Raw genomic sequence first — 22,500 nt, 5'->3', positions numbered from 1 at the left:
ACACACACACACACACACACACACACACACACACACACACACACACACACACAGCTGACAGCATCATTAACAAGCAGTGTGAGACATGCTAATGCTAACGTATATCTTAGTGTGTGTGACTCACATTTTACAAATAAAACAGAGAAACAGTCTGTTTAAAGGAGAGTTCCTCTGATGTTAGTTAGGATTAGGTTAGTTAGCTAGCTAGTTACCTAATTAGTTAGTTTTTTGTTAATTAGTTAGGTTTATGTTAATTAGTTAGTTTTTTGTTAATTAGTTAGGTTTATGTTAATTAGTTAGTTTTATGTTAATTAGTTAGTTTTATATTAATTAGTTAGTTCCTGAGCTCTCTGTGAGTGCCTGTACAGTGCATTCACATAAAAATAGGATTAATAAATTATTAGATATTAGATTCTTAGATTATTAGATGATCAGATTATTAGATGATCAGATCTGATTGATCCAGTATTGATTGTTACCTGTGAGGAAGGGGAGATTAGCAGAGGACCCTCAGCTTCAGTTTTCACCTTTGACCTCTTGGTGCTTAGTGGGTTGACAGTGCTGCTCACTGCTGGGTCTCCTCCAGCATTCTGACACACACACACACACACACACACACACACACACACACACACACACACACACACACACACACACACACACACACACACACACACACACACACACACACACACACACACATTAAACTCTACATGCAGAGTTTGAGCTTCTTTGTCTGTAATCTGGTGTGTGTGTGTGTGTGTGTGTGTGTGTGTGTGTGTTAGCAGGGTGGGTGATTGATTGGGGGTAAACGACTCAGGGAGGTGTTCTGTCAGGTTGATTAGTTAACTACTAAAGACCCGCCCTCGTATCGTAGCTCGTGGCTGGAAGTCGCTGAGGCATGAGGACAGAAACCATGACTGAGGACTGAGACCCCCATCCTGTAGTGGTCCTGTTACACACACTGACTAAAAACACTGATTTATTACAAAAGAGTTCATATCATATCAGCTTTAGTCTTGTTCACTTCTGAAAAATTTTTGTTCAAGAGAAACTGGAAGTTAGACCGTTTTCCTGCTAAATCATATGTATTGTGTATGAAGTCGAGCTGTTTATTGATTATTCTAATCAAACTATTTAAATGTGTCATATTTAGTTGTCAGAGTGACTGCCCTCTATGGGTTAAAGCAGGATATTACTATTTAATTTATCTATTGGCTGAGAATGAGATTCTGACATCATTGGACCATCACTCTTAGCCCCGCCCCCTCCTATAAAAACCTTTGGACAACCTGAGGTAAGAGGGTGGAGTCTACAGCACTTTGCTCACGTTTTGATCTACCACACTTTGATCTACCCACAGAGGGCGGGGCCTACCATGCTTTAATCTATCCACTGACTAAGAAAACAAAGCCTGTTCAAGTTTTAATGGAGATAAAAGGAATATGAATAAGTGGAGGCTTTGATGATTCACTACGTTGAGGTTGAGGATCAAAAGGAAACATGTTTCAGATAAACTGAGTGACAATAACCTCATGTCTCTGTTTGTTTGATGAAGCGAAGCAAAAAGGAGTAAAAATATGTTGTTTCTCACGCCTTCATCCTGTTGGTGTTAAAACTACTGAGGTGTGAGGCCAAGGCACTCAGCCATTTACAAGTTTACTTTCAGATTAGATGAACATGTTCTGATTGGCCATGATAGAGGAGCGTCACATGTTTATAATCCACAGAAATGAAACTTCTACACACTCTTTGAAGAACAAATATCAAGTTTACGACTGGTGTACAATCAGCAGGACTCTGGGCTTCATCCTTTCACACCTACTCACCCATCCATCCATTCTCACACACACTTTAAAGAGTCCAAATAAAGCAGGTAACACGTTTACTAAATGTGAAGAGTTAGTTGGGGGGTATTGCACAAAAGTCAGATAAATACATCCAGGATAAAGAAGAACACGTGGTTAGAGAAAATCTTTGCTGAGTCATGGTAAAGAGATGAGGCTTAGTTAAGCTGTAGATGTTTGAGATAAGTGGGTGGTCATGGCTTTCTTAAGAAGACCATAAATTCAATCACAGAATCACAGCTTGGTTTACACCTGTGAACAACTGATGAAGAAATAAAAGACATGGTCCAGAAAAAACAGAGAGAGAAAGGCTGGTAGACAATAACCAACCATATCACATCTCGCCCTTTTCAGTCTAGTTCCAGGAGCCTATTTTTCATCAAGGTGCTCTGGTTCCCCAGCACCTGAGGTAGGCAGTAGCGTGAAGGGTCTTGCCCAAGGACCCACGCTGGCAGATGGTATATTGCTCATTTTTCCCCAGCGGGGATTCGAACCGGGGTCCTCTGTGTGCAAGTCCAGTGACTTACTAGTCTCATAGAACAGAATAGAACAAACCTTGACCTCAATGATGTGAAATTCACAAAAAAAACAAAAAGAAAGATAAAGTATATAATTCAGGATTCAAACTCGGGTCTCCCATTCTACCATTGATCCAGCATTACAACACACCACGAACGTACGCTATGTTACATATACGTATAGATACGTTTCTAAAAAGGATTTATCATCTATAATTAAACAAAACAAAAAAAAAAAAAAAAAACATAACTCCAATAATCCTTTAATATCAAACTCTGACAGCAATTCAACAAGCAGGAATTATTATTATTACAAAATATCCAGAGGTCTGACAGAAAAATAAATGAAAGATTCAACAGTACAGGATCAATTTTATTATTTTCAGGACACTTTTTAAAATGTATTCTATGAGTTCCATTGCAGTCATAATGAGTAAAGTCAGATTATTGTGTATCTTTTCTAACTTTTCAGTGTTGGTGTTTTATTAATAAGAAAAGTTATTTTTGTCTTCATATAGAAACTATAATAATAAAAAATATTAAAACCAAAAGTCAATGGACAAATTAAATGACTATTTATAATATTTTTGTGAAGAAACATGTATAAAAACCATGAATATTCTGTAAAACACTCATTTCTCACAGCACTGACAGCAGGGATAACTTAATCCTGATTGTTAACCTGTAACAGGTTAGCTGTAGAGGCTAAATCACCATGGTTACAGGTTAGCTGTAGAGGCTAAATCACCATGGTTACAGGTTAGCTGTAGAGGCTAAATCACCATGGTTACAGGTTAGCTGTAGAGGCTAAATCACCATGGTTACAGGTTAGCTGTATATTACCTGGTGTGTGTGTGTAAGATGACGAGCAGCGTAGGAGGAGGAGGAGGAGGAAGGCTGGATAAGGGGCGGAGTCTGTCCGAAGGCGTTCAGACTCCTCTGAGTCAGCAGCTGCTGGTAGGCAACTGTGTTGATAGGGTGAGGAAAACTGAAAGTAGGACTGAACAAGGAAATAGAGTAGGGTCAGAGGTTACCATGTGGACACGCCTACCTGATCTACGATCATACCTGGTCCGATACAAATATATCTATGATCTTATCTGATCCTATACTAATATATCTATGATCTTATCTGATCCTATACTAATATATCTATGATCGTACCTGATTCTATTTTAAATGGACTGGACTTGATGTTGTTAAATGAACATGATTTATATAGAGTTTTATCACCACTGAAACAGTCCCAAAGCTTTACATATCAGCTCATTCACCCAATCACTCTCACATTCACACACCAATGGGACAGGACTGACATGCAAGGCACTAGTCGACCACTGGGAGCAACTTAGGGTTCAGTGTCTTGCCCAAGGACACTTCGACACATAGTCAGGTACTGGGATCGAACCCCCAACCTCTCGATCAGAAGACGACCCTCTACCACCTGAGCTATGGTCGCCCATAATAAATCTATGATCTTAACTGATCCTACACTAATAGATCTATGTTCTTACCTGATCCTACATAAATAGATCTATGATCTTATCTGATCCTCTACTAATATATCTATGATCTTACCTGATTTTTATTTTAATATATCTATGATCTTACCTGATCCTATTTTAATATGTTTATGATCTTAACTGATCCTACACTAATAGATCTATGTTCTTACCTGATCCTACATTAATATATCTATGATCTTACCTAATCCTATTTTAATATGTCTATGTTCTTACCCGATCCTACACAAATAGATCTATGATCTTACCTGATCCGTCCCACTGACAGGTGACCGTAGGAGCTACTAGCTGCTGAGCTAGATCTAGAGTTGTTGATGTACGCCACCAGTGAGTTTGGCGACGTACGAATCATGGTCTGCAGGTCGATGCTGGCGTCAGACAGCGGCGAGATGGACAACGCCCTCTTTCTGCTCAGACGTGGAGTCAGTCTGGGACTCGAAAAACGTGAAACTGCATGATGGAAAAACCAGAGAGCAGCATTAATAATAATAATATTAATTATAATATTAATAATAATAAAATAATAATAATTATTATTATTATTATGAGAGCAGCATTACAGACAATATGATAATAGGAATGATCAGAACATTTAGAAACGTGTGTAAACGTGAGGTCACATTGTGATTAATAAACATTGGTTTCTGACCAATCACAGCCAGCGCACCAATAATCAGGTGATGATAAATGATCAATGCAGTGGATAAATTAAATTATCATTAACATTTTACGTCCTTCAGTCTTCTGGTTCAGAGGCCCCGCCCACTGAGGTCAAACAAACACTGGCAAGAAAAGAAAGAAATGAAATCCTCACATCAGAGGAGGAGCTAAACAAAGATGTTCTTTAAAAACGTGTGAAAGCTGGACTTAAAAGATCTCATTAAAACGCTGTGTGAGCAGGTGACGTCTGCCCCCCTGTGTGCACCGAGAACAACTACACACACACATGGAAATAAGACGTTTATATCAGCCTCAGTCCACAGTGTGTGTGTGTGTTTGTGCATGTGTGTGTATGTGTGTGTGTGTGTGTGTACATAATTAATATTAATTAAAAGTAACCCATCATCACAATTAGTGTGGACATATTTGTGATGCGTACGTGTGTGTGTGTGCTGCTGCTGCTGCAGGACACAGGGGCACTGTGTGTGTGTGTGTGTGTGTGTGCATGTTCATGTGTGCATGTGCTCGTTGTTGCGACGACAGTGTGTGTGTTACCGTCACTATTACGTTCCAACATCACGTCCTATATTTGGTCCAGGTTTTCTTTCTCACATCATAAAAACCTCTCAGACATGAGATAATATAATAAAATAGGCGTTACAGAGAACCAGACATAGAGCATTAACACCAACACAACCTCAGACCAGAAACTATCAGAGGAAACAGACCCTTGTGTAGAGCACAGAGATCCTAGAACTCCTATTATAACTCTATTATAACTCTATTATAACTCCTATTATAACTCTTTTATAACTCTATTATAACTCTATTATAACTCCTATTATAACTCCTATTATAACTCTATTATAACTCTATTATAACTCTATTATAACTCCTATTATAACTCTATTATAACTCTATTATAACTCTATTATAACTCTATTATAACTCCTATTATAACTCCTATTATAACTCTATTATAACTCCTATTATAACTCTATTATAACTCTATTATAACTCTATTATAACTCTATTATAACTCCTATTATAACTCCTATTATAACTCTATTATAACTCTATTATAACTATTATAACTCTATTATAACTCCTATTATAACTCCTATTATAACTCTATTAAAACTCTATTATAACTCTATTATAACTCTATTATAACTCTATTATAACTATTATAACTCTATTATAACTCTATTATAACTCTATTATAACTCCTATTATAACTCCTATTATAACTCTATTATAACTCCTATTATAACTCTATTATAACTCTATTATAACTCCTATTATAACTCCTATTATAACTCCTATTATAACTCTATTATAACTCCTATTATAACTCTATTATAACTCTATTATAACTCTATTATAACTCTATTATAACTCCTATTATAACTCTATTATAACTCTATTATAACTCCTATTATAACTCCTATTATAACTCTATTATAACTCTATTATAACTCTATTATAACTCTATTATAACTCTATTATAACTCTATTATAACTCCTATTATAACTCTATTATAACTCTATTATAACTATTATAACTCTATTATAACTCCTATTATAACTATTATAACTCTATTATAACTCCTATTATAACTATTATAACTCTATTATAACTCCTATTATAACTCCTAATATAACTATTATAACTCCTATTATAACTCTATTATAACTCCTATTATAACTCTATTATAACTCTATTATAACTCTAATATAACTCTATTATAACTCCTATTATAACTCTATTATAACTCTATTATAACTCTATTATAACTCCTATTATAACTCTATTATAACTCTAATATAACTCTATTATAACTCCTATTATAACTCTATTATAACTCTATTATAACTCCTATTATAACTCCTATTATAACTCTATTCTAACTCTATTATAACTCTATTATAACTCCTATTCTAACTCTATTCTAACTCTATTATAACTCTATTCTAACTCTATTATAACTATTATAACTCTATTATAACTCTATTATAACTCCTATTCTAACTCTATTATAACTATTATAACTCTATTATAACTCTATTATAACTCCTATTATAACTCTATTATAACTCTAATATAACTCTATTATAACTCCTATTCTAACTCTATTATAACTATTATAACTCTATTATAACTCTATTATAACTCCTATTCTAACTCTATTATAACTATTATAACTCTATTATAACTCCTATTATAACTCTATTATAACTCTATTATAACTCTAATATAACTCTATTATAACTCCTATTATAACTCTATTATAACTCTATTATAACTCTATTATAACTCCTATTATAACTCCTATTATAACTCTATTCTAACTCTATTATAACTCTATTATAACTCCTATTCTAACTCTATTCTAACTCTATTCTAACTCTATTCTAACTCTATTATAACTATTATAACTCTATTATAACTCTATTATAACTCCTATTCTAACTCTATTATAACTATTATAACTCTATTATAACTCTATTATAACTCTATTATAACTCCTATTATAACTCCTATTATAACTATTATAACTCTATTCTAACTCTATTCTAACTCTATTATAACTCCTATTCTAACTCTATTCTAACTCTATTATAACTCTATTATAACTCTATTATAACTCTATTATAACTCTATTATAACTCTATTATAACTCCTATTATAACTCTATTATAACTCTATTATAACTCTATTATAACTCCTATTATAACTCTATTATAACTATTATAACTCTATTATAACTCCTATTATAACTATTATAACTCTATTATAACTCTATTATAACTCCTATTATAACTCCTATTATAACTCTATTATAACTCTATTATAACTCCTATTATAACTCTATTATAACTCTATTATAACTCCTATTATAACTCCTATTATAACTATTATAACTCTATTATAACTCTATTATAACTCCTATTATAACTATTATAACTCTATAACTCTATTATAACTCTATTATAACTCTATTATAACTCCTATTATAACTATTATAACTCTATTATAACTCTATTATAACTCCTATTATAACTATTATAACTCTATTATAACTCTATTATAACTCTATTATAACTCCTATTATAACTCTATTATAACTCTATTATAACTCTATTATAACTCCTATTATAACTATTATAACTCTATTATAACTCCTATTATAACTATTATAACTCTATTATAACTCCTATTATAACTCTATTATAACTCTATTATAACTCCTATTATAACTCCTATTATAACTATTATAACTCTATTATAACTCTATTATAACTCCTATTATAACTATTATAACTCTATAACTCTAATATAACTCTATTATAACTCTATTATAACTCCTATTATAACTATTATAACTCTATTATAACTCTATTATAACTCCTATTATAACTCTATTATAACTCTATTATAACTCTATTATAACTCCTATTATAACTCTATTATAACTCTATTATAACTCCTATTATAACTCTATTATAACTCTATTATAACTCTATTATAACTCTATTATAACTCCTATTATAACTCTATTATAACTCTATTATAACTCCTATTATAACTCTATTATAACTCTATTATAACTCTATTATAACTCTATTATAACTCTATTATTACTCTATTATAACTCTATTATAACTCTATTATAACTCTATTTATAACTTTAGTATAACTCCTATTATAACTCCTTTATACTTCTATTTAACTATTATAACTCTATTATAACTCCTATTATAACTCTATTATAACTCTATTATAACTCCTATTATAACTATTATAACTCTATTATAACTCTATTATAACTCTATTATAACTCTATTATAACTATTATAACTCTATTATAACTCCTATTATATATTTATAACTCTATTATAACTCTATTATAACTCCTATTATACTCCTATTATAACTATTTAACTCTATTATAACTCATTATAACCCTATTATACTCCTATTATAACTCTATTATAACTCCTATTATAACTATTATAACTCTATTATAACTCTATTATAACTCTATTATAACTCTATTATAACTCTATTATAACTCTATTATAACTCTATTATAACTCTATTATAACTCTATTAGACTCTATTATAACTCTATTATAACTATTATAACTCTAATATATAACTCTATTATAACTCTTATTATATAACTCTATTATAACTCTATTATAACTCTATTATACTCCTATTATAACTATTATAACTCTATTATAACTCTATTATAACTCTATTATAACTCCTATTATAACTCTATTATAACTCTATTATAACTCTATTATAACTCTATTATAACTCTATTATAACTCCTATTATAACTATTATAACTCTATTATAACTCTATTATAACTCTATTATAACTCCTATTATAACTATTATAACTCTATTATAACTCTATTATAACTCTATTATAACTCCTATTATAACTATTATAACTCTATAACTCTAATATAACTATTACTCTAGTATAACTCATTATAACTATTATAGACTCTATTATAAACTACCTATTATAACTCCTATTATAACTCTATTATAACTCTATTATAACTCCTATTATAACTCTATTATAACTCTATTATAACTCCTATTATAACTCTATTATAACCGGCTATTATAACTCTATTATAAACTCTATTATAACTCCTATTATAACTCTATTATAACTCTATTATAACTCCTATTATAACTCTATTATAACTCTATTATAACTCTATTATAACTCTATTATAACTCCTATTATAACTCTATTATAACTCTATTATAACTCTATTATAACTCTATTATAACTCTATTATAACTCCTATTATAACTCCTATTATAACTCCTATTATAACTCCTATTATAACTATTATAACTCTATTATAACTCCTATTATAACTCTATTATAACTCCTATTATAACTCCTATTATAACTATTATAACTCTATTATAACTCTATTATAACTCTATTATAACTCTATTATAACTATTATAACTCTATTATAACTCCTATTATAACTCTATTATAACTCTATTATAACTCCTATTATAACTCCTATTATAACTATTATAACTCTATTATAACTCTATTATGACTCTATTATAACTCTATTATAACTCCTATTATAACTATTATAACTCTATTATAACTTTATTATAACTCCTATTATAACTATTATAACTCTATTATAACTCTATTATAACTCCTATTATAACTCTATTATAACTCTATTATAACTCTATTATAACTCTATTATAACTCTATTATAACTCCTATTATAACTCCTATTATAACTATTATAACTCTATTATAACTCTATTATAACTCTATTATAACTCTATTATAACTCTATTATAACTCTATTATAACTCCTATTATAACTCTATTATAACTCTATTATAACTCTATTATAACTCTATTATAACTCCTATTATAACTATTATAACTCTATTATAACTCTATTATAACTCTATTATAACTCTATTATAACTCCTATTATAACTATTATAACTCTATTATAACTCTATTATAACTCTATTATAACTCTATTATAACTCTATTATAACTCTATTATAACTCCTATTATAACTATTATAACTCTATTATAACTCTATTATAACTCTATTATAACTCTATTATAACTCCTATTATAACTCCTATTATAACTATTATAACTCTATTATAACTCCTATTATAACTATTATAACTCTATTATAACTCTATTATAACTCCTATTATAACTATTTAACTCTATTATAACTCTATTATAACTCCTATTATAACTATTATAACTCTATTATAACTCCATTATAACCTATTATAACTCTATTTATAACTCCTATTATAACGATTATAACTCTATTATAACTCTAGTATAACTCTATTATAACTCTATTATAACTCTATTATAACTCTATTATAACTACTATTTAACTCCTATTATAACTCTATTATAAATCTATTATAACTCGATGAGAACGGCTAGTAGAACGTATGGAGAAACTCCTATTAGAACTCCTATTATAACTATTATAACTCTATTATACTCCTAGTATAACTATTATAACTCTATTATAACTCTTATACTATTATAACTCTATTATAACTCTATTATAACTCTATTATAACTCTATTATAACTCCTATTATAACTATTATAACTCTATTCTAACGGTAACTCAGTGTTACTAAGAGGTGTGAGAGGCAGGAAAACCTTAATATGGCCATCACACACACACACACACACACACCACACACACCACACACACACACACACACCCACACCACACACCACACACACACACACACACACACCACACACACAACACACACAGATGTGTGTTTAAAGCTGAATAACTCACTGTATGACAACAGGAAGTCATTCATGGTTATCATCAATAAGCTGAACACGTTTAATAAACAATATAACAAATTATTTCCTTTTATGAGGCTATCTGTTCAGCTCACGTCTGACCCGCCCCTTTGGGCACTGCGTCTGCCCCGCCCCTTTGGGCACCGCGTCTGCCCCGCCCCTTTGGGCACCGCGTCTGCCCCGCCCCTTTGGGCACTGCGTCTGCCCCGCCCCTTTGGGCACTGCGTCTGCCCCGCCCCTTTGGGCACTGCGTCTGCCCCGCCCCTTTGGGCACCGCGTCTGCCCCGCCCCAAATCCTACGACTTCACTCCATCATGAAATCAACTTTAATGGTTCCTCTGCATCAGTGTTAACATGTGTTTTATAGGTGGAAAACAGATGTTACACACACCACCACAGAGCAACGTCATATAGAGTGTGTGTGTGTGTGTGTGAACCCAGTCACTACACACAGTCAGAATGATCAGAGACTCTCATTGGATGATTGGGTTCTAACTATTGTCATCACCTCCTTCATCCTGAACAGAACCACTATATATATATAATATATATAATATATAATAACATGTTGATGTTCTGACTCTACATCATTATATAGGTTTGAACAGAGCTCATTAGTTTAGTTCTAATCCAGGACCAGGTCCCAGTTTGTCAAAGGTCATCAGCTCAGATTCTGATAACAGATTAAATCAAATCTTAAAAATGGCTTTTCAAAAGAAAAAATGGATCATAAAGTTTAGGTTTAAATCCAGATGAAATCTTTAGTTTGGTTTTTTCAGAACTTTTTAGCAGGATTGGGATCACTTTGATCCAAAACATCTGGATTAAACTGAGTCATCAGAAGTTAGATTCCGAATAGATTTTAGATAATTCTTAGTGATGTATTCAATGATAAAACAGGATAATAAAGCAATGACATCACTGGTTTATACTATTCTAAATCAGAAATAGTGTAACTAAAGCCTCCCTTGTTGCACTTCCTGTTTTCTGGTACTGGATCAATTTTTTCCAGATTCAACCGTTTGAAAAATGCTCCCACTTGTTGTTAATGGGGGCGGGGCTTTATGAATGAATTCTTCCTGTGTGTAGTTTTTAACGTGTGTATGTATTAATCCTCCAGTTACTGGAGCAAATAAAGAAGGTGGAAACTTTCCTCATGGGCCTTCAGCCATTGGCCTGTCACAGAACGTTTGGATTGGCAGCCTGAGCCTAGCCTTGGTAAGCCCCGCCCCCTGTCACAGAACGTTTTGATTGGCAGCCTGAGCCTAGCCTTGGTAAGCCCCGCCCCCTGAGTGTGTGCCAACAGGACCTGAAGCCCCCACAGTTTAATGTTTGTTTTTCTGCTCAATCTCACCAATACCAACACTGAGAGTTTTATTAGTGTGTGTGTGTGTGGGGGGGGGGCATAGTGCCCCCAGTGTCCGCAGTGTGTGTGCAGCGTGTTTACACACACACACACTTGCACTCACAAGCTCATCAACCTCAACATATACTCAAGTGTTTGCTTTAATGGGCTGAGGGAAGCCCCCCTTAAAGCCCCCCACACGCACACGCACACACACACACACACACACACACACACACACACACACACACACACACACACACACACACACACAGAGACCCTCTTTCTCCCACATTTACTTTGGCTCCTGCTTTTCTCGTAGGAACATGAAGACTTTCCTCCATCAGCGCTGATGATTTCCAACATATATTTACATATATTTACATTAGGGCTGGGACTTTATCTAATTAATTGTGATGAATTTATTCTAGAAAAATAAAGCAGTTAATCGCTTTTCTTCACTTAGTAAAACAGTGTGGAACCTTTCTCATTTCACAAGTTCCTGGTATACCCATAATACTGATGCACAGACCACAACACCAGAAACAGGAGAACCAGAGGAGAAGTCGTTGCTTTGCTTCGTGGGCGTTAATTTTAGTTTAAATAAAAACACTAGATGGAAAACTAAAGCTCAGTTATGTGAAAATTGGTAGAGTAAGAGTTTGTGGATCAGTGGAGCTCTGCTAGCCTCAGCTAGCACCTCAATGCTAAACATGTAGCAGCTAGCACCAACATGTAGCAGCTAGCACCTCAATGGTAAACATGTAGCAGCTAGCACCAACATTTGGCAGCTAGCACCTCAATGCTCAACATGTAGCAGCTAGCACCAACATGTAGCAGCTAGCACCAACATGTAGCAGCTAGCACCTCAATGGTAAACATGTAGCAGCTAGCACCAACATTTGGCAGCTAGCACCTCAATGCTAAACATGTAGCAGCTAGCACCAACATGTAGCAGCTAGCACCTCAATGGTAAACATGTAGCAGCTAGCACCAACATTTGGCAGCTAGCACCTCAATGCTCAACATGTAGCAGCTAGCACCAACATGTAGCAGCTAGCACCTCAATGCTAACATGTAGCAGCTATCACCTCAATGCTAACATGGAGCAGCTATCACCTCAATGCTAACATGTAGCAGCTATCACCTCAATGCTAACATGGAGCAGCTATCACCTCAATGCTAACATGAAGCAGCTAGCACCTCAATGCTAACATGTAGCAGCTAACACCTCAATGCTAACATGAAGCAGCTAACACCTCAATGCTAACATGTAGCAGCTAACACATCAATGCTAACATGTAGCAGCTAACACATCAATGCTAACATGTAGCAGCTAGCAGGGACAATGGTCCTAGTGGAGCAGACAGTGTCTCCAATCCACACTGACACTCAGACAGGGTTCAGAACCAATAATAAATCCATGAGTGACAAATGAACAAAGTCAGTGATAAATGATTGTAGTGACAGTCGACCACTCTGTGGTAGAGGATGTGGGCGGGGCTAGAAGCGCTGCTACAGATAGCATCGTCTGATCCAACTTATCAACTGTTATGTAGAAAAACTATTTCAGACTAAATTCATCATCTTCATCAGTTGTTCTGTTTATTTCATGATATCCACAGATATTATAAATATTTTACACTGTTCAGTTTATATTTCTCTGGAATGTTCTTTAAGGGGCAGTAGCATTTCAAATCTATTCATTAAACTGTCAGTTTATCAATCAATGGGTGGAGCCTAGCTTTCTCATCTACCAGCTGTATGTTTTATTAAGTCTTGTTTGTATTGACGTCATGTTTTTAAAGCTGAGGTTGGCGTCTCACCTTCCACAGGGCTGATATAATCTGGGAGATGAGCAGCAGCTCCGCTCTGCATCAGCAGCTCTCCGTAGTGACTCCTGTGACTGGCCATCAAGTGGTAGTACTCAGAGGGGGCGGAGCCTGGAGGAGGAGGAAGGCCCAACAAGCCCCGCTCCTTTAAGTGTTCATGGGTCACTGAGTACGAAACAAAATATTTATTTATACCAGTACATACAGTATATTTATATGGTGTTCAGTTACATACATTTATATACGTGTTCATGATTTATATACATTTATACGTGTTTATCATTTATTATCATTTATATACATGTTTATCATTTATATACATTTATATATGTGTTTATCATTTATATATGTGTTTATCATTTATATACGTGTTTATCATTTATATACATTTATATATGTGTTTATCATTTATATACGTGTTTATCATTATATACGTGTTTATCATTATATACGTGTTTATCATTTATATACGTGTTTATCATTTATGTGTGTTTATCATTTATATACGTGTTTATCATTTATTATCATTTATATACATGTTTATCATTTATTATCATTTATATACATGTTTATCATTTATATACATTTATATATGTGTTTATCATTTATTATCATTTATATACGTGTTTATCATTTATTATCATTTATATACATGTTTATCATTTATATACATTTATATATGTGTTTATCATTTATTATCATTTATATACGTGTTTATCATTTATTATCATTTATATACGTGTTTATCATTTATTATCATTTATATACATGTTTATCATTTATATACATTTATATACGTGTTTATCATTTATTATCATTTATATACGTGTTTATCATTTATTATCATTTATATATGTATATATCTCAGCATAACTCGACTGATCTATGAAAACAAAAAGATTCTGTTTCACAGACGTGATGGTTTGTGTCAACATGACGACCTCAGGCTACGACATTAAAGATTAGTGTTAGAACAGAGGTCTGCAACCTGCGGCTCTGGACCCTCATGTGGCCCTTTGACTCTTTTTCAGTGGCTCCCTGTACTTTTAAAAAAACTAAAATAATAAATTGTTATTTCTTACAGAGGGTATTGATGATTAATGACATTATATTCAAATAAAATCATGATATAATAATTTATTAACCTAAAATAAATCAGGTTGTACAATGACTCAGCACATTCCTACAACATCTACAGACCATCAACTTTCCTCCACCTGTGACTAACCTTAAGTTTTAAATCCCTGGTAAGAAACTAAACCAACAAAAACACTATTTCTGGAAGAAAATACAGATTTTAATTGTGTGGGAACAGATTCATTTAACCACCAATGTACAGGTTAAATATGTATGTTTTATGTGTGGCAAGAAATGAGTAATTAGCATGTGTTGATCACATGATCATGTGTTATTATATTCATGTTACTTTTTGTAGACTTTCATATACATTAACTATAAAATTATTCAATATTATTTTAACTGTGTAGAATTTAAAACACTATATTGTTTTAATTGACACACACAGTATCTGTAAGAGGTCAGAGGTCAGGGGTCAGAGGTCAGAGGTCAGGGGTCAGAGGTCAGAGGTCAGGGGTCAGGGGTCCTACCTTCAGCTGGGCTCAGGCCTCTGTCAGCAGAGATCATGGAGAGGGTGGGGCTGCCATGCACTGATCGCAGGTAGTGCTCCATGTGGTGGTAGGGGTGGGCGGGGCTAAACGGGGACTCCCCCACCCCGGCCCCTGTATGGGGGGACAGACGGATCAGTGACAGGTCTGAGAGGATTGGACTGCCTGGTAGTCCTGGAGGGCTGGAGACAGGACACACACACACACACACACACACAGACAGAGTTAGTGTGTGTGTGTGTGTGTGTGTGTGTCAGTGACCTACTACAGAGGGATATTCCATGTTATGGGTATGTTCTTCTCTGAGTCTGTTACCATGGTAACCTTCTCCATAAACTCAACCTGCTCACTGGCAGGTTTCTACCTGGCCCCGCCCACCTGAACACTAATGAACCTTGACAGTGTTCTCTGATACACAATACAGTTTTTCTCATTTGCTAAAACACTAAACCCTATTGTCTGAACCAAATGCTCAGTTTCCTGAACCCACCGATTGAAACAATCACTCTTTTGGCAAAACCATAAACACTTTTCACCTGTTTAGACACAACTTACCAACACATATTCATTGTGATGCACCCGTGCTGCATAATGGTGAGCACAGGTGACAAAAGTCAAACACAATTAAAGCACAGGCGTCACCACTTGAACACAACAACTCAAAACTGATCACACTTGTGGCTAATGATGTAAGGGAAGAGCAGTGGTTTGTGAGGCCCTACAATGGATAGAAATCTGAGAGGAAGAGTTGGTGGGAGAGGAGGACGAGGTGTTCAGTGAAGACAAAGAACAGTAATATCTGATGAAATCAGAGCTACTGTGATTGACCATGTTCTTGTCCATGGTATGAGCATGAGGGAGGCTGGACAAAGGATACAACCAAACATCAGTAGATTCACTGTGTCCACCATAATCCGAAGATTTAGAGACGAGAACAGGTAATTACCTTTTTTTTTTGACATTATACAGTTTTTCTCAATTGCTAAGACACATTTCTTGAAACCTGCTCTCCTTTTCTCTAAACTGTGAACACAAAACACAATTTCCAAGCTACATTCACAAAACGTCAGACTCTTCTTGCAAAACCAAACTTTCACCTCAAAACAGTTCAATCTGTGCTCAAAACTGAACTGTGTTGAAAAATCATGTCCCAAGTCAATCAGAATTAAAAACACTACTGAACAGTCACTAAACACTACGTAGAAAAATAGAAAACAATGCTCAGGACATGAAACTGGAGAAATAAATGTTTATTCACTGTAGGCTAAATGCATGTTGCAAAACAAAGAACCTGTGCATAGCACTTGTACAAAAAGAGAAAACACAAATCTTATGCATTTACACGTATCTTATGCGTTTGCCACTTGTGTACAGTAAGCCCATGTAAAAAAGTACAAAGATATACAAATACAGTGCATTACTCAGCCACAGTGCCATTGTGCATCACAATGAAAATGTGTTGGCAAGTTGTGTCTAAACAGGTGAAAAGTGTTTATGGTTTTGCCAAAAGAGTGATTGTTTCAATCAGTGGGTTCAGGAAACTGAGCATTTGGTTCAGACAATAGGGTTTAGTGTTTTAGCAAATGAGAAAAACTGTAGTACAGTATGTAAATGTTGACAGCAATTACTGTATGACATACTATAGAGCTGGTAAGTCCCGCCCATCCGTAAAACCCCACTGGACCTCTAGATTGAAAAACGTCAATCTGGCAAACCTGGATACGTCATGCCAGGGGTTTTTTCCCGTTGCCTGGCCAGACAAAATGTAGCCTGTGATGTGGATGACGTCCTGTGGCCTGACCCAGTACGGAGACATGATGCTGTGGCTGAGTAATGCATATTTTTGTACTTTTTTACATGGGCTTACTGTACACAAGTGGCAACCGCATAAGATACGTGTAAATGCATTAGATTTCTGTTTTGTCTTTTTGTACAAGTGCTATGCACAGGTTCTTTGTTTTGCAACATGTATTTAGCCTACAGTGAATAAACATTTATTTCTCCAGTTTCATGTCCTGAGCATTGTTTTCTATTTTTCTACGTAGTGTTTAGTGACTGTTCAGTAGTGTTTTTAATTCTGATTGACTTGGGACATGATTTGACAACACAGTTCAGTTTTGAGCACAGATTGAACTGTTTTGAGGTGAAAGTTTGGTTTTGCAAGAAGAGTCTGACGTTCTGTGAATGTAGCTTGGAAATTGTGTTTTGTGTTCACAGTTTAGAGAAAAGGAGAGCAGGTTTCAAGAAATGTGTCTTAGCAATTGAGAAAAACTGTAATAACGTCACACACCCTGACGTGCTCACATCATTACTAACTTTACTTATTTTACATTTTTTTTGTGTAATGTATGTTTTTTGGAGCCTTTTTGTATATTTTTGTGCATTTCTGTTATTGAACAGTTACACAGACAGTTATATGGCTGATGGTTTAAATGATCTATTCAGAGAGCTCTATGTTTGAGATGCTAACAATAGCATGGTACAAAAGGTTTAAAGGGAGTTTGGGATCACGGGGACAATTTGGGATAATTTTAAATAAACATGAAATATTAACATAAATAACTTTTAGCAGTACAAAAACATTTTTAATATTCGTTTTTAATATTGCTTTCTTTTTTAAACCCAAACAGACACAGTGACGTCATGAACCCGGAGCCGGAAGTAGCGCGCTCAATACCAAGAGTCCCGTTTTTTTAAAATGAACGTTTTGAATGTTTTGCAACATTTACTCTACAAACATACATACACACACACATCTTCCTAGCGATGATGCCCCGCCCCCGCAGATACATATATCTCTATAAACACCTGATTATTTCACCATCAGGGTGAATAAGTCACTCTCCTCCAGGTGGTTGCCATGGTAGTTTGTGTTATCTTTGATCCATTGATGATGGCTTTTTATGGCACATGTTCACATTAGTAACCCAAGGTTTACAAACTCAGGGTTGATTGATCCACTTCATACCAGCTGTAATACAATCAGATACTCAGAGTTTATTAACTCAGAGTTTGTTGAACCTCCTTTATGGAACACACCTCTGGTCACTGATCAGAGTTATTGATCTGTTAACAGGACAGACAAAAATATAATAATACATTGATGAAGAATCTTTGACTGTAGCTGCTGTTTGTGTGTAGTGTGTAGTGTGTAGTGTGTAGTGTGTAGTGTGTAGTGTGTTGTGTGTAGTGTGTAGTGTGTAGCGTGTAGCGTGTAGCGTGTAGTGTGTAGTGTGTAGCGTGTAGTGTGTAGTGTGTAGTGTGTAGCGTGTAGTGTGTGTAGTGTGTAGCGTGTTGTGTGTTGACTCTCTCTGGTTCTGGTTCTAGTAGTTCTACAACTGTTGTTCTGGTGTGAAAACCAACATCTCTAGACTCTACCTACTGACATCTATAAAGAGCTTAGTGTTAGAGGAACACACACACACACACACACACACACACACACACTACTGTGTGTTAATAGTAACACACACACACTACTGTGTGTGTGTGTTACTATTATCTAATCATGATGCTCAGTAGAGACGCTTCCATCCAACCAGAGGAAACCATCCTACTGTCCCAGTGTGGGAGTAATGATGATCCTCAGTGAGTCAGAGGAAGGATCAGGAGCTTTAAAGCTGGTAATTACTGTTTGATTCTCTCTACTGTGTCATTACACACTGTGTGTTGTTGTATTCTAACAACTTTACTGTGAGAAAGAAGCGTTTGGACAAGGTACGGCATGTTTATCCATGAGTACAAACACGTTATCATTCACAATGATTTCCTCCAACATGGCTGACAAACATTTAAAGGATTGTAACACTTTGAATAATTAGTTCACCTGGTTTCATACCTTCATTCATCCAGTATTTAACTGTTTCTAGTATTTCTAATGTTTCCACACAGTTCTTTAAACCACTGGTTCTCAACCTTTTCTAATAATAATACATTTTATTTGTAATGCACTTTACATTTGATGCCAAACCTCAAAGTGCTACAGGATTAAAACAATAAAACAACATATATTAAAAGACAGGACTAAAAGAGGAATTAACTGTTAAAATAAGTTTCTATAAAAAGGTGATATTTAAGTTTTTTCTTAAAAATGTCCACCGTTTGTGGGGCCCTGAGGTGGTCTGGGAGGGCGTTCAACAGGCGGGGGTCAGCGGCTTCAAAGGCCCTGTCGCCCATGGTTTTGAGCCGTGTCCTGGGCGTGACCAGACGGTGCTGTTGGCCTGACCAGGTCCTGGTTGAGGTGTGTGGTGTGAGCAGTTCAGTGAGGTAAGTGGGGGCCACACCGTGCAGGCAGTGATGGGTGTGCAGGAGGGTCTTATGTTCTATGTGGGACTGAAGGGGAGCCAGTGCAGTGTACGGAGGATGGGGGTCATGTGCTCGTGTTTCCGTACCCTCATCAGGACCCTGGCAGCACTGTTCTGAACATACTGGAGCTTTTGGAGGCTCCTGCCAGGGATCCTGATGAGGAGTGTGTTACAGTAGTCCAGCCTGGAGGAGACAAAGGCGTGGACGAGCTTCTCTGCAGCAGGAAGGGAGAGGGAGGGGCACAGTTTGGAAATGAAATGAAGTTTTGCAAATGGAGGTGACCTGATTGTCAAAGGAAAGGTGGGGGTCAAATTGAACCCCAGGTTTGTGACAGAGGGAGAGAGGGGAATGGTGTGTCCAGAAAACAGAGGTGATGAGGGGTTCCAGTTTGAATGGTTTCTGCTTTTGAGTTGCAGGAAGTTTTGACTCATCCACGCCCCCTATCTCCTCCAGGGAGGAGCTGAGGCGGGCAGCCGTGGCAGAGGGGGGGGGGGTGACTTTAAGATATAGTTGTGTGTCGTCAGCATAGCAATGGAAATTAATTCCATGCCTGCTGACGACACGACCCAGGAGGAGCATGTAGATAATGAAGAGGGTTGGTCCAAGTATGGAGCCCTGGGGGACCCCACAGATGACATGAACATTGAAGAACAGTCATGTGGAGACAGGACCATCTATAAGGGGGAATTAAGGGGAGATTTTTGGGGTCCATCCATAAAGTCAGTAAAATGATGGTCTATTGTTCTATGAATCTGTGATAACCACATTTATTTATTCATCTGAATAATATCCACTGTTATCCAGGAACGTTTATTATTATTATTATAATCATCTTAAAGATGGAAATCCTGGTTTTAATCACTAATAAATGGTTCAAAGTGAATAAAAATGGTGGAAAAGGAGGTGAAATGAGATTTTAAAAACCACAGAAATTGTTTAAAAGTTATAACTTAAAGTGGATAAAAACAGAGAGAAAAAGTGGTAAAAATGGTTTAAAGTGTTAATATTAGAACAATTATTTTAAACAATAATGGACATGATAAATGGTAAATGTGGTTAAATTGGTAAAAATAATCATGAAATCTGGTGATAAGTGGTTAAAAGTGACAATAATGGTCAATATATGTGACATTAGGTGTAAAAGTGGTAGAAATGGTTTATAAGTGATGAACATGTCTGACAAACAGTGTTGGGAACGTTATTTTAATAAAGTAATTAGTTATAATTAATCACTACTTGTTCTAAAAAGTAACTGAGTTAGTAACTAAATTACTCTATAATAAAAATAATTTATTACCAATTAAAGTAACTATTTGCGTTACTGTTAAAAAAAAAAGTTGTTTTATGTCAAATAATTCATATTTTTAGATGTGTGTCGTTGTGAGGTGTTTTATTAAATTATAGTTGTTTACAACAGATGTGGACAAAGTCTTCACTCCTGGATATAATGAACACTTCACATGTACGTTCTTGTCTTTGATCATAATTAATATAAAGTAGTGTTTGTATCGTTACCTTAAAAATAACAACTTTTCATCAGATTGTTCCACGCTCACCATCTCTGCTGAGTCATCACATCTGTTGTGTGTGTGTGTGTGTGTGTGTGTGTGTGTGTGTGTGTGTCTGTGTGTGTGTGTCTGTGTGTGTGTCTGTGTGTGTGTGTCTGTGTGTGTGTCTGTGTGTGTGTCTGTGTGTGTGTGTGTGTCTGTGTGTGGTGTCTGTGTGTGTGTCTGTGTGTGTGTCTGTGTGTGTGTGTGTGTCTGTGTGTGTGTGTGCGTGCGTGTGTGTGTGTGTGTGTGTGTGTGTGTGTGTGTGTGTCTGTGTGTGTGTGTGTGTGTGCGTGTGTGTGTGTGTGTGCGTGTGCGTGTGCGTGTGTGCGTGTGCGTGTGTGCGTGTGTGTGCGTGTGTGTGTGTCTGTGTGTGTGCGTGCGTGTGTGCATGTCTGTGTGTGTGCGTGCGTGCGTGCGTGTGTGCGTGCGTGTGCGTGCGTGTGTGTGTCTGTGTGTGTGTGTGTGTGTGTGTGTGTGTGTGTGTGTGTGTGTGTGTGTGTGTGTGTGTGTGTGTGTGTGTGTGTGTGTGTGTGTGTGTGTGTGTGTGTGTGTGTGTGTGTGTGTGTGTGTGTGTGTGTGTGCTGGCACATGAGTAAAAACACTGGCTCTGATTGGCTACCATTAAACATGACTCCTCCTTAGCCAATCATAATCTCTCATCTTGTTTCTAACCCACCTCCTCACTACAGCTGTGTATGAAACCAGGGATGTTTTCATAACAGTTTATTCTATCAATACATGTAACGCACCACATTTAACCTTCAGTAACCATAACGACGTTATATATATTTATCCCTTCTGTTGTCCAGCAGTGTACCGGCGGGGGGGAATCTGCTACTACTTTCTTTCTGGCCGCCTTCTACTCTTACATGTTAATGTTACATGTTAATAAATGATTCCTTATCC

At 35.2% G+C, this 22,500-nt stretch overlaps 1 protein-coding gene across 1 annotated transcript in view; it reads right to left on the bottom strand.

Moving 5' to 3' along the window:
- The window catches only part of gli2a (GLI family zinc finger 2a), an 83,179-nt gene that overhangs the window by 15,147 nt on the left and 45,532 nt on the right, over positions 1–22,500 (bottom strand). Inside the window, exons 4-8 of the mRNA XM_028436863.1 lie at positions 15,722–15,921; positions 14,109–14,279; positions 4,137–4,338; positions 3,209–3,365; positions 480–590 (exon numbers count right to left, since the gene is read on the bottom strand). Coding sequence (XP_028292664.1) covers positions 480–590; positions 3,209–3,365; positions 4,137–4,338; positions 14,109–14,279; positions 15,722–15,921 — 841 coding nt within the window. The remainder of the gene's footprint in view (positions 1–479; positions 591–3,208; positions 3,366–4,136; positions 4,339–14,108; positions 14,280–15,721; positions 15,922–22,500) is intronic.

This window comes from Gouania willdenowi, chromosome 21 (genome assembly GCF_900634775.1).
Source record: "Gouania willdenowi chromosome 21, fGouWil2.1, whole genome shotgun sequence".
Taxonomy (NCBI): Eukaryota; Metazoa; Chordata; class Actinopteri; order Blenniiformes; family Gobiesocidae; genus Gouania; species Gouania willdenowi.
The sequence above is the reverse complement of the archived record's forward strand: the minus strand, read 5'-3'. Positions and strand labels throughout refer to the sequence as shown.